The sequence below is a fragment of the Mirounga angustirostris genome, unplaced genomic scaffold, assembly GCF_029215605.1.
Source record: "Mirounga angustirostris isolate CCGP_5_RB_7025 unplaced genomic scaffold, mMirAng1.0.hap1 SCAF_10, whole genome shotgun sequence".
Classification (NCBI taxonomy): domain Eukaryota; kingdom Metazoa; phylum Chordata; class Mammalia; order Carnivora; family Phocidae; genus Mirounga; species Mirounga angustirostris.
In genome coordinates this window covers 137,949,957-137,962,487 of record NW_026991718.1, presented here as the reverse complement: position 1 = coordinate 137,962,487, position 12,531 = coordinate 137,949,957, and the positions used below count along the sequence as shown (strand labels likewise).

General features: G+C 63.6%; 1 protein-coding gene across 2 annotated transcripts; it reads left to right on the top strand.

Moving 5' to 3' along the window:
* The first annotated feature begins 627 nt into the window (after positions 1-627).
* Positions 628-10,522, top strand: EEF1A2 (eukaryotic translation elongation factor 1 alpha 2). Of its 2 annotated transcripts, none has more exons than XM_064573460.1 (8): positions 628-816; positions 2,152-2,373; positions 4,053-4,232; positions 5,239-5,535; positions 6,954-7,104; positions 8,386-8,642; positions 9,290-9,524; positions 10,123-10,522. In XM_064573460.1, the coding sequence occupies exons 2-8, from the start codon at positions 2,230-2,232 to the stop codon at positions 10,248-10,250; spliced, it is 1,392 nt and encodes a 463-aa protein (XP_064429530.1). In that variant the 5' UTR covers positions 628-816; positions 2,152-2,229; the 3' UTR covers positions 10,251-10,522. The 2 variants fall into 2 exon arrangements, with proteins under 2 accessions (XP_064429530.1, XP_064429531.1); XM_064573461.1 differs by lacking the exon at positions 628-816 and adding an exon at positions 970-993.
* The last annotated feature ends 2,009 nt before the right edge of the window (positions 10,523-12,531 follow it).

Here is a 12,531-nt window from a genome sequence, read left to right as displayed (position 1 = left end):
GGCCATACTATGGGGCCTGGTTGGGGGCATGCCAGGGTGAGCCCATGTGGCAGACACACGGGGACAGGGGGCCTGAAAGCAAGCCAATTTCAGGGTCCCAAAGGAGGAAGGACCTGCAGGTCCTGGGCCACGCTGGGGAGACAGAACAAGTTCATTTGTTCATTAGGAACCAACCACATGCAGGGCTGGGTCTGGCCCTTGGGAGAAGCGGGCCAGGGCCATGGCCCAGACCCTAGCCTCAGCCCCTGCCCCTCCTGGTTGAGGCCTGCCCTGCCCTTTCCTGTCCCTGGGGCTGGCCCCATCCCCAAAGACCTCTTTTTATGTTTGGAGTGCCTTTCCACCTCTTCTCTCCAGCAGTGCCTGAGCCTGGCGACTTGGCCTCTGCTTCATCCGTCCTCCATCTCTTGCTGTTTCTCTCCCGTTGCCTCTCTCCATCTCTGCCCCTCCCTCCTTTCCGTCTCCCTCCCCCTGCCCCGCGCTCCCCGCGCCTCAGGCCGGCTGTGGTCTCCCTGCTCGCAGTCCCTCCGGGTGCGGGCGCGTCTGGAGTCCGCGCCTTTGCAGCTCGATCCCTCGCCGCATCTTCCTCTCGCGTCCCTGTCGCGCCCGCGCGCGTCCGCGGGTCCCCGTATCCCTGCATCCCTCGCGTCCCCGCCGCGGCCCCGCCCGCCCCGCCCCCCCGCCCGCCGGTACCGCATTGCTGTACTGCAGGGGCGCAGTGCATTGCGCCCGCTCCGTCAATAGGTGGACCCCCTCCTGGAGAGATAAAACCGCGGGCGCCGGCGCCGCCAGTCCCTCTGGCTGAGACCTCGGCTCTGGGTAAGGACGCTCGGCCTCCGGGGCTCCGCCTCCGCCCCCAGCCTTCCGCAGAGGGTTTTCTCTCCGGGGACCGGACTTGGGGCCGAGAGGGGCCAGGCTGGCGCCTGGCGAGGCTGCGCTGCTCGCTCCGGGCTTCGTTCGGCCAGCCACCCCACGCGCCCGGACCCGGCACCAGGGGTCGGTCCCCGCGGGCGACCAGGGGTGGGGTGGGTAGGTGGGGGCACCGCGGTGGTTCTTGTTTATGCGGTGGTGGCGTCTGGGGACCGGTCTTCTGGGCGCGGCGATCGTGTTGCAGCCATGACCTTGGGACCGGCTGGGGCCCTGCGGGATTGGGGCAGGGTCGTCAGTGCTGGGGGCTGCTGAGGATGCCTTGCAGAGGAGGAGGCAGGGAGACCTGGGGGGCATTCGCCACCCGGCCCCCCCCCGGGCGGGCCCAGGAAGTGTCTGGTGTCTGCACCCTAGGGTGCGCCGTTGATGCCTGTTTTCCCTTGCCCGGCCCTCTGTCCTCTCCTGGGCTGCCTAGGTTTCTCCACTGACCTCCAGGATGGGGCAGGGGCTGTGACCCTGGGTGCTGACCAGAGGGAGAGGGGGAGGGGTGCCCCCCTGCCCCCACCAGGCTGCAGGCATCTCTGTCTGGCACTTGCTGAGCTTGGCTGCTGGGGCCAGATTCTTCCCTGCTCTGAAGAGCAGGGACCCCACTTCCCTGCCCCCCAGTCTGCCCCCTGCCCAGGTCCAGGAGGGCCCAAGCTATTCTAGGCCCCTGATCTGGGCACCACCGCCCTGTGGGAGCCCTGGCCCAGCCTGTCTCCCCTGGTGCCAGCCTGCCTGGCAGGGATGAGGGGAAGATGGCGCCCTCCCTGCTTGAGGGGAGTGGGGAGCATTGACCATTTCTCCATCATGGCAGCGCTGCCGGTGGGGGTGGGGTGCAGCATAGGGCCCAGGACTCCTGGTGGGGAGCAAGCATTGGGGGACAGAGCATTGAAGAGTGGGGCAGGGTGACTCATCACCGGGCTCCTGACTGGTCATGGGGTTCGCCCAGCCTGGTGTTTCTCCGTCTCTTGGGGGGGGTTTAACCTCCTCCATGGGGGGTGCTCTGTGGGCATGACACCCAGATATTTAGAGCGGATTGGACCGTTGGGGCTTGCCACCTGACCCAAATGGGCCAGGCACAGGCTGGGGGGAGGGGTCTTCCTGCCCCACCAAATGTGGGAACATAGCCCCAGTGTAAGGACCAGATCTGGGGGCAGGGATATGCTTGCAACCTGTGCAGGGCGGTGTCTTCGCTGGCTTCCCCCTGAGGCTCTCCATCACCTGTGCCTCCACCCCAACTCACAGAATCACTGCTCAGCAGCCCCCCCACCCTGAGCCACAGCGCTCCAGGCCGTTCCAGCCCCTCCCCACACCCTGGGCAGAATGGGCAAGGAGAAGACCCACATCAACATAGTGGTCATTGGCCACGTGGACTCTGGCAAGTCCACCACGACGGGCCACCTCATCTACAAGTGCGGAGGCATCGACAAGAGGACCATTGAGAAGTTTGAGAAGGAGGCCGCCGAGGTGAGCCTGCCCCCCCTCCCCCATCCACTGGAGGACAGGTTCCCACGTGGTGGCTGGGCTGGCGCTTCCCTGACTCTGGGGCACGTGGCTCAGCTGATCTCCTCCAGGGCAAGAAGGCATGAGCCCTAAAGGGACCTGCATGGGGGACAGGTATCTGAGAGAGCTCAGCTGGAGTGGCACAGGGGAGGTGGGGGCAGCCTCTCTCTGAGGATGTGCTTGGTGTGGGCGAGGGATGGCCAGCTGGATCTGCCCCCTGGGGTGGGGGAGGGGACCTGGAGGCCGCATTTCTGCCCCACAGGGGTCCACATCAGGTTCTGGAACTCTCTGCCACATTGGACTTGAGAACCCTGCACCCAGGGTGGGGTTCCTGTGTCCCCAGGGCTGAGGTCTGGGGCTGGAGGTGGTGTTGCCCTTACTTGTCCCAGGGCTGGGCCAGGACTCAGGGTGGCTATTAATAGCTGACTGATGGGCAGCCAGCCCATCAGCTCCATTTTCTCATGCTGGGCTGGGGAGGGCTGCTTGTCCATGGTGGCGCTCTTTGGGGAGGGGGTTCCTGGTTGCCTGGTGAGGATGCAAAGGGCCCCGTTGACTGACCTCCTTTCTCTTAAGTGGCTGAGACCCATGGGTGGGAAGTGGCCACAGAGTGGGGCAGGGGGAGTCTGCTCTTTGCAACCTCTACCCCCACCCTGGGCTCCGGGAGAAGCCCCTGTCTGGGTGACTGAGGGTTCCGTCCTGGATGACAGAGGGGTCAGGGTCAGGGCCCAGGAGGAGTCAGTTGCTGGCCTGTGCTGACCCTGCTCAGAGTGTGTGTGTGTGGGGGGGTGTTGCGGGTTGCGCTGGGCTGTCTCCCTCTGCGCCTGAGCCCAAAAGCTGCGTCACTCCCTCCTTCCCTGCGGGGTGGCGCTGGGGGGAGGCTGTGGGTGTTTGCAGGATGTCTGGTTCAGGTCTAGCTGGGTCCCATCTGGGGCCTGTCTGGGTGGCCCTCCTGGCTGGGCAGCCTCCCTGGAGGGCAGAGCGCTGTCCAAGCACAGCCCCGCAGGGGGATCTGCCCAGCTGGGCAGCAACCTCGGCCGCCACTCTAAGGGCAGCTCTGGCCCAGGGCACGGGGTCTCGCTGGGTGGGGCACAGGTATTTGCAGGTGGAGCACAGATGGGGGGAGGAGCCTCGGAGCTGTTTGGAAGCCTTGGCTGTCTGTAGAAAGGGATGGAAAGCTAGGCCGTTCCGTGCAACCTCATCTAATTTCCTTAAAAAAAATCAGAGGGTTATTTTTTTGGCTGGACACCTTGACAGTGGTGTTGTAGGCCTCTGGCTGATGCAGGGTCTGTGGGCGTTGGGGTGGCCAGCTTCAGATAAAGGGGAGCCCTCAGCCAGGGGAGGGGTTTCAGTCGGCTGGTGGCTTCTCTCCACGCCTGACTCCCAGGCCCTTGCGCCACCTACTGGCCGACGTTCAAACGGCAACCATCTAGGTGGCAGGAGGCGGGACCTGGGGACACAGGGTGGCCGGGCCTGGGCAGGGCAGGGTGAGGTCTGGGTGTCCCTCAGAGGTGCTCGCATGTGGCTCCCTCATCCCAGAGATGGGCTCAGGGTCCTAGGGTCCTACGGGGGCCTCTCTGCTGTGACCTGCTCCCATGGCCCTGGGGGACCTGCTGGCCAGCTGGCTGAGTCCCGGGTCCCTCCAGATGGGGAAGGGCTCCTTCAAGTACGCCTGGGTGCTGGACAAACTGAAGGCCGAGCGGGAGCGCGGCATCACCATCGACATCTCCCTCTGGAAGTTTGAGACCACCAAGTACTACATCACCATCATTGATGCCCCCGGCCACCGCGACTTCATCAAGAACATGATCACCGGCACCTCCCAGGTGGGCGGAGCTGCAGGCGGCCGCAGGGGGGCCCCCGGGGTCCCTGAGGGGCAGTCGGGTTCCCTCCACTTCCTGGCCAGGGCATGATGCCCTCACGTTTGCTACCCCTCGCCCCACCTGGTACGGAGTCCCCCAGAGAACTGATTGGGTGCCCCAACATCTCAGCCAGGCAGGGGTGCCCATGAGGGCCACGGTTGCAGACAGACAGACAGACCCAGACAGTCAGACATCGCCAGGCTGCTCACACAGACGGAGGAGCCCATGCCCGGGCAGCTGCCTGGGGCGGGGGGTTCCTGGGGCCCACTGTGACAGACCTACCGGACACGGGGTGCCTGGGGCCCACTGTGACAGACCTGCCGGACATGGGGTGCCTGGGGCCCACTGTGACGGACCTGCCGGACAGGGGGTGCCTGGGGCCCACTGTGACGGACCTGCCGGACAGGGGGTGCCTGGGGCCCACTGTGACGGACCTGCCGGACACGGGGTGCCTGGGGCCCACTGTGACGGACCTGCCGGACACGGGGTGCCTGGGGCCCACTGTGACGGACCTGCCGGACAGGGGGTGCCTGGGCCTGGGGCCCACTGTGACGGACCTGCCGGACATGGGGTGCCTGGGGCCCACTGTGACGGACCTGCCGGACATGGGGTGCCTGGGGCCCACTGTGACGGACCTGCCGGACAGGGGGTGCCTGGGGCCCACTGTGACGGACCTGCCGGACACGGGGTGCCTGGGGCTCACTGTGACGGACCTGCCGGACACGGGGTGCCTGGGGCTCACTGTGACGGACCTGCCGGACACGGGGTGCCTGGGGCCCACTGTGACGGACCTGCCGGACAGGGGGTGCCTGGGCCTGGGGCCCACTGTGACGGACCTGCCGGACAGGGGGTGCCTGGGCCTGGGGCCCACTGTGACGGACCTGCCGGACAGGGGGTGCCTGGGGCCCACTGTGACGGACCTGCCGGACACGGGGTGCCTGGGGCTCACTGTGATGGACCTGCTGGACAGGCGGACTGTGCAGTCCTGATCGTGGCGGCTGGAGTGGGCGAGTTTGAGGCGGGCATCTCCAAGAACGGGCAGACCCGCGAGCACGCGCTGCTGGCCTACACGCTGGGTGTGAAGCAGCTCATCGTGGGGGTCAACAAGATGGACTCCACAGAGCCCGCCTACAGTGAGAAGCGCTACGACGAGATCGTCAAGGAGGTCAGCGCCTACATCAAGAAGATCGGCTACAACCCAGCCACTGTGCCCTTTGTGCCCATCTCAGGCTGGCACGGGGACAACATGCTGGAGCCTTCGCCCAACGTGAGTGCCCAAGGACGGCGGGGGGGCTGCTGGGCCCCTCCCTGAGGACCCAGGACACTGGGGTGTGCATGGGTCAGGCTAGGTCAGGGCAGAGCACAGGGCCAGAGGGCCCACGTTCCCTTCAGCTGTAGGAGCAGGGTCACCTGCCCTGTGGGTGTCAGCCTGGAGAGGAGCCCGACTGTGTGAACCGTGCCCCCCAGCTCAGCCTCCCCATGAGGCCCGCGGAGGCCCCTTCTCTGGCCAGCGACACTCCCTCAGGTGGGCAATGCAGGAGCAGTGGCCGCCGGGTCCTAGGCCCAAGGGCTTTGTCTCTGGAGGGTTACTTTTCGTCCCCCCAGGAGCCTCCCGGGGGCTCGGAGCAGGTTCGGCTCTGGGAAGGGCCGGAGCTGGCTCTCCACGGGTCGGTGGGGCCGCCTGTGTCTCAGGGACTCTGACTCAGCAGGACGAGATGAGTCCGAGCCTGAGGTGGAGTTTTTAGAACCTGAGACCAAGCGCCTAGATGCAGTGAAGCCAGAGGCCACCCGGCCCAGGAGGGTGGCCATCTGCTCTGGCCAGTGCCGCCGCCACCACACTGAGGGTCCTCTGCCCTGGAGCCCTGTGGTCAGGGGATGAGGCTGGGAACCCTGCCCCCATCTTGCTGGGCTGCATGTTTGCATGTTGTAGGTCCCACACGGGATGTCACGTAGCAGTGGGTGAGCTGACTGCACTCTCCACCCTCCCGGGGAGGCTGACAAAGCACCGTCCCCCTGAAGTCCCGTTCCTGACCTGCTGCTCAGGGAGCTCTTGGCTGATCTGGGCTGTCTAGAGGACACAGTCTCTGGGAGTGGACTGGGCCATGCTGCTGGCCCCTTCCCCTTCTCCCGGCCTGTGGCCAGCAGGCCAGGGGGCCCCGTGCCAGGAGGGTACTGGGTCTGCTGTCAGGAGAAGCCCTAGGCAGGGAAGGGCCAGCCGTGCCTGGAGACAGTTGGCCGTCGGGGGCCGAGGCTGGACTCTCTGCCTCTAGCGTGGCCACTGGCCAGACTCTGGGCCCTCCCCGTCTGGTGCCAGCCCTGCCCAGGGATCTGAGGGAGCAGGAAAGGGGGCGCTGAGCTGCGCTGAGCTCTGCTTCTTTTCCCAGACCTCCTTTCCCAAGGCTTCTGTGATGTTGGGAGTGTGAACTAGGGGGTGGGGAAGGTGAGGGGTCAGCTGTGCAGCTCTTCCCTGATGCTGCTGGATGGACATGAACTGGCTTAGGGTAAACAGTGGGCCATTAGGCAGTGGAGTGGCAGGTCTGTGCTCCCTTGCTCCCCAGAGCCCTCAGGTCAGATACCTCCATCAGGGATCCTGGAGAGTCCTGGCAAGGCCGTGGGGCTGGGGTGTAGGGCAGGTGGGTGTAAGTGGTCTCGACCTCCAATGGATACCTTCTTCTTCCTGTCCAGATGCCGTGGTTCAAGGGCTGGAAAGTGGAGCGTAAGGAGGGGAACGCCAGTGGAGTGTCCCTGCTGGAGGCTCTGGACACGATCCTGCCCCCGACACGCCCCACAGACAAGCCCCTGCGCCTACCGCTGCAGGATGTGTACAAGATTGGTGGTGAGTGAGGGCTCAGTGTCCCACACTTGCTGTGGGCACCTGGCCAGCCCACCCTGGCGAATTCTGCCCCTCACTCCCCACTCCTGAGACCAGGGCCCTTGACAAGGGGCTCTTGAGGCTAAATTATCTGCCCCTCCCCCAGTGCCGTACACTTGCTGGGGGACCATCCATCCATCTGTCCATCCCCCATCCATGCTCCATCCATCCATGCATCCATCCACCCACCCACCCACCCATCCCTCCATCCAGACAACTGTTTACCCCCACACATCCATCTGTCCATTCATCCATCCTTTCATCTACCTATCCATCCATTTATCCATCCATCCAAACAGCCATCCATCTGTCCATTCACACAACTGTCTACCTCACACATCCATCTGTCCATCCAGCCATCCGCCCACCCACTCACCCACCTGCCTATCTGTCCATCCACACATCCGTCCATCCCTACCTATCCACCTGTCCATTCATCTGCCCATCCATCCATCCATCTCTCCACCCACCTACCCACTCCTACCTATACATCCATCTGTCCAGGGTCTTCCTCCCTTCAAATAAGCACTCAGCCCTATGCCAGGAGCTGGTGGTACAAGGGTAACTCCCACATCCCCTTCCCTCCACGACAGTCCCAGTCTCATGGGAGACACACTCTACTCCAGGCATGAGAAACGTTCTTCATAAGATGACAGGGAAACCATAACCAAGCACGAGGCCCACGAGGGGCACACTCCCAGTCCGGGGGCCACGTGCAGGGCAAGGGTGTCACACTCACCCAGCACAGAGAACAGCCACCAGCCACTGGCTCTGTCATGCCACAGCCGGGGAATCACGCTAGGGTAGGCCAGACACCCACCGAGCAGCCACGCAGCATGAGCTAGTCCGTTGTGCCCCTTTGGGGATAGCCCTGGCACCAGCAACATCCAAGCCGGGCCAGGTGATCCAGGTGGGCTGGTCCTCGACCTCCCTGATGCTGCTGCCGCACCAGGAGGGGCCTCAGACAAGGGAGGGGTCCCTACAGTGCTCCCCCCGGGGGACAGCGGCCACCTGGGGCGGGGACAGGCCTCCAGGTCCAGAAGGACCTCTTTTTGCCATGTTCCCCTGACTTTGCTCCTGCCCAGGCATTCCTGGGAAATCTCTCTCGTTCAGTCCCTTCTTTGCCTGACAGGGTCAGGGGAGCCTCTGCTTCTGTAGGAACCTCAGTGTCTGCCTTGTCTGGGGTCTCCCCGCGCCCCTCACTCCATCCCACCTGCTCCTCACAGCCCCTTCCTCACCACCCAGGCATTGGCACTGTGCCCGTGGGCCGAGTGGAGACGGGCATCCTTCGGCCGGGCATGGTGGTGACCTTCGCACCTGTGAACATCACCACGGAGGTGAAGTCAGTGGAGATGCACCACGAGGCTCTGAGTGAGGCCCTGCCCGGTGACAATGTTGGCTTCAATGTGAAGAACGTGTCGGTCAAGGACATCCGTCGAGGCAACGTGTGTGGGGACAGCAAGTCCGACCCACCCCAGGAGGCTGCCCAGTTCACCTCCCAGGTGGGCGGCTGGTCACCCAAGGGCAGGAACAGGGCCTTCCTTGGCATTAGCAGAGTACTTGACCCCCTCTGAGCCTGGCTCTTGGAAGAGCCGGACCCTTGCTTTACAAAGGAAGCCATCAAGGCCTGGAGGGCTCGGGTCAGGGTTGGGGCCACTCGCAGGAAGAGCAGATGCTGGGGCGGGCCCAGGCCTTGTTGCTCCGAGCCTCAGTGAGGTCCCACCTGGGTCCTGAAAATGTTTTTATTTCTTGCTGGAGACATCTCTGTAGTATTTTATTCCCTACATTTTCACTGCACCCTCTTTGATCACCTCTTCACGTGACGGCAGTTTTAAAAATTGGCTCCCGTGAGGTATAACTGTAGTACTTGAGGTCCAGTTTCTCATCCTGCCTCAGCTCTGGCCAGTGCAGACAGCATAAGTCCTGCCCACTGGCCCTTCCCACGGCGCACCTGTCGGTTGTTTATCTCTTGTGGTCTGCCAAATGCTTCATGAGGACTCTGGGGTCCATGCAAGGGTGTGGGTCCCCTGTAGCCTGACCTTCCTTCATGGCCAGCACCCAGGCCCAGGGGATTCAAGCCTCCCTCGGCTCTGATGCCCTCCTTGCCCACCTGGGCATGTCTGACAACCTTGTGCACATCTTCGCCCAGGTCATCATCCTGAACCACCCAGGGCAGATCAGCGCCGGGTACTCACCTGTCATTGACTGCCACACGGCGCACATCGCCTGCAAGTTTGCCGAGCTGAAGGAGAAGATTGACCGGCGCTCGGGCAAGAAGCTGGAGGACAACCCCAAAGCCCTGAAGTCTGGTGATGCAGCCATAGTAGAGATGGTCCCTGGGAAGCCCATGTGTGTGGAGAGCTTCTCTCAGTACCCACCTCTTGGTGAGCTGGGCAGGTGGTGGAGGGAGGTGCAGCCTGGATGGGGCTGGTCCTGGCTGCGGCCACGGGGGTGGGGCGGGGAGGTGTCCCTCACTTTGCTGTGACCTCCAGCCTCCATCTCTCCACGTCATGGAGCATAGGTGGCCCTGCTGGTCAGCTCTGGGAGGAAGGCCCCAGGCCCACAGCTAGTCCCGCAGCAGAACTAGGACTGACTGCTGGACGTCAGCGGGCCACAGATATCCCTAGGATGACCCACAGGCCTATACAAGAGAGCTGCCTTGTGCAGGTTGCGGGCCCTCGCAGTATCAACTGAAAGGGTCTACTCCTGGCCAGGCGTGTCATTGGACCCCCACAACGTCTGGGGGGGCGGTCGTTCCTGCCGCCAGAGGAGGAGACCAGAGCCTTAGAGACATTCTCGCTCTAGCGTCTCACACTCCTCGGGCTGCGGACCCCACCACCCGCCCCCGGAAACGGGCCCGGGAGGGAGGATGCTGTGAGCTGGAGTGCGCCTGCGCTCGGCATCCCGGCCGGGGGAGGGCGGGGCTGGGAGGGGCGGGGTCAGGGGCGGGGCCCGCTCGCCCCTGACGCCCCCTCCCCGCAGGCCGCTTCGCGGTGCGCGACATGCGGCAGACGGTGGCTGTGGGCGTCATCAAGAACGTGGAGAAGAAGAGCGGCGGCGCCGGCAAGGTCACCAAGTCGGCGCAGAAGGCGCAGAAGGCGGGCAAGTGAAGCGCGGGCGCCCGCGGCGCGACCCTCCCCGGCGGCGCCGCGCCCCGCCCCCGGCCCCGCCCCCGGCCCCGCCCCCGGCCCGGCGCCCCGCCCCCCCGCCAGGCGCATGTCTGCACCTCCGCTTGTAAGAGGCTCTCGGTCAGCGACTGGATGCTCGCCATCAAGGTCCAGTGGAAGTTCTTTAAGAGGAAAAGCGCCCCCGCCGCCCCCGCTTCCGCGCCCAGCCTTCGCCGCGCTCAGTGCCCGTTTTACCAATAAACTGAGCGACCCCAGACCCGTGTGCGCCTGCTTCTGGGGGGGCGGGGCGGGGTGGGGGCCGTCCGCCCCGCGCTCTCTTCAAGCCGCTTCCCGTCCAGGTGGCCCACCTGCTCCCCATCACCGCTGTCGGTGGCCTGGCCGGCGTCCTCCCGCGCTGCCCAGGGTGGGTGGTGGGGCGGGGGCCCCACACCCTGTGGCCCCGCACTGGAGGCCTGATCCCAAGTCCAGCTGGTCTGGTCTGCAGTGGGGGTGGGGGGCTTTGGAAATGCCCTCCTGGGGGGCATCCAGCACAAAGAATCCACAGAAGGGGGCTGAGTGTTTTGAAGGTCTCTCTGAGCACCGGAGGACAGCTGAGGGCTCCGCCCCCCTGATTGTCACACACGGTTCTTCCCTGGGTTCCTGGCTTCTATGGTCTCAGTCCCCTCCCAGCCAGGCACGTGTGGATGGAGAGGAGCACCCCATGCATCCTGCTCTTCAGCTAGGCCCTGGGCACACCCAGGAGCTCCAGTCCCCAAAACCCTAGAGAGAGCCCTGACTTCGGTCAGCAAGGACAGGAGTGGGGGATGGCAGGACCGCTCCCCGCCCAGCCATCCCTGCTCCAGGAAAGCAGCGCCCTGCTGTGCCAGGGGGTTGCTGCAGAAGGAGCCTATCCCGGTGTGGGGCAAGGGGGTGGGCAGATTCCCCAACCATGCTCACAGTAGGGGACTGGGCTGGGGGCTCCCCTCCAGGGTGAGCAGCCGCCAATCACCTGAGTCTCTAGGGTTGCTGCAACACAAGACCTCAAACTGGCTTAAAACGACAGAAGTGTCCTCTCTCCCCCGCCGCTGAAGTCACCACGACTGGGACAAAATTCAGGCGTTGGTAGGGCCGTGGGCCCCCAGAGGCTCTAAGGAGGGTCCATTCCTTGCCTCTGGCAGCTTCTGGTGGCTGCCGAAGTTCCTGGGCTTGCGGCTGCCCCACTCCAGGCCCTGCCCCACGGTCACGTGGCTTCTCCTCTGTGTGTCCAATCTCCATCGGCTTCCCTTTATAAGGATGCATGTGACCGGCCCACGTGATAACCCAGCGTAGTCTCATCTTGAGACCCACAAAGGAGTTGCTTCTGCAAGCCCTTCCCACCACACAGGCCACATCACAGTTTTGGGGGCTGGGGCCTGAAATCTGCGGGGGCATATCCAGGCCAGTACACAGGGGGAGGCTGCTGGCTGGAGAGATGGGCGCACATGGTTCAGAGGTGTCTCCCCACCTGTCCCAAAGTGGGCCTGGGTCTCAGGAAGTTGCATGCACAGTGGGACAAGAAGGAAGAGCCAAATAGCCAGGCAGAATGCGATTTCTGGTCTGCTTCCCAGGCAGGGGTGCAAACCCACATGGGAATGGGGTCTGGATTGACCCACAGAGGCCTCCAAGAAGGGGGGCCCAAGTAGGCAAATACAGACACAGGGAGCCCAGGCAAATTTGTTTCAGATAAACAGTGAATAATTTTTTTAAATTTATTTTTAAAGATTTTATTTATTCATTTGAGAGAGAGAGAGACAGAGACAGAGTACAAGCAGGGGAGATGCAGAGGGAGAGGGAGAAGCAGACTCCCCGCTGAGCAGGGATCCCGATGTGGGACTCGATCCCAGGACTCTGGGATCATGACCTGAGCCGAAGGCAGACACTTAACCATCTGAGCCCCCCAGGCGCCTTGTGAATAATTTCTTAATATAAATATATCACATACAGTATTCACACAGAAAAAGTATTTGTTCTTTATCGGGATTTGAACCTGACTGTGTATTTTGTCTGCAACTCTACCTTAGGAAACCAGGTGTTTCCTGCTGCTCTCCTGGCCCCCCACACAGACTACTGTTGCTGGGGCGGGGGGGGGGGACCTGGTGACCTGCAATCTGCCCCAGGAAGCTGTCCTTACAAGCTTGGCCCGGTTAGGATTGGGGTCAAATCGAAGAAAACTGTCAGCCTGGGACAGAGTAGGAGTGAACAGCAGCCCCACTGGGGTGGAAGGACTGTGTGGTCCATAATGGGC

Coding starts and splice junctions, on each gene's coding strand:
- EEF1A2 (XM_064573460.1), top strand. CDS start 2,230: ATGGGCAAGGAGAAGACCCACATCAACATAGTGGTCATTGGCCACGTG. Junction 2,374..4,052: donor TTGAGAAGGAGGCCGCCGAG/GTGAGCCTGCCC, acceptor GGGTCCCTCCAG/ATGGGGAAGGGCTCCTTCAA. Junction 7,105..8,385: donor GGATGTGTACAAGATTGGTG/GTGAGTGAGGGC, acceptor CTCACCACCCAG/GCATTGGCACTGTGCCCGTG.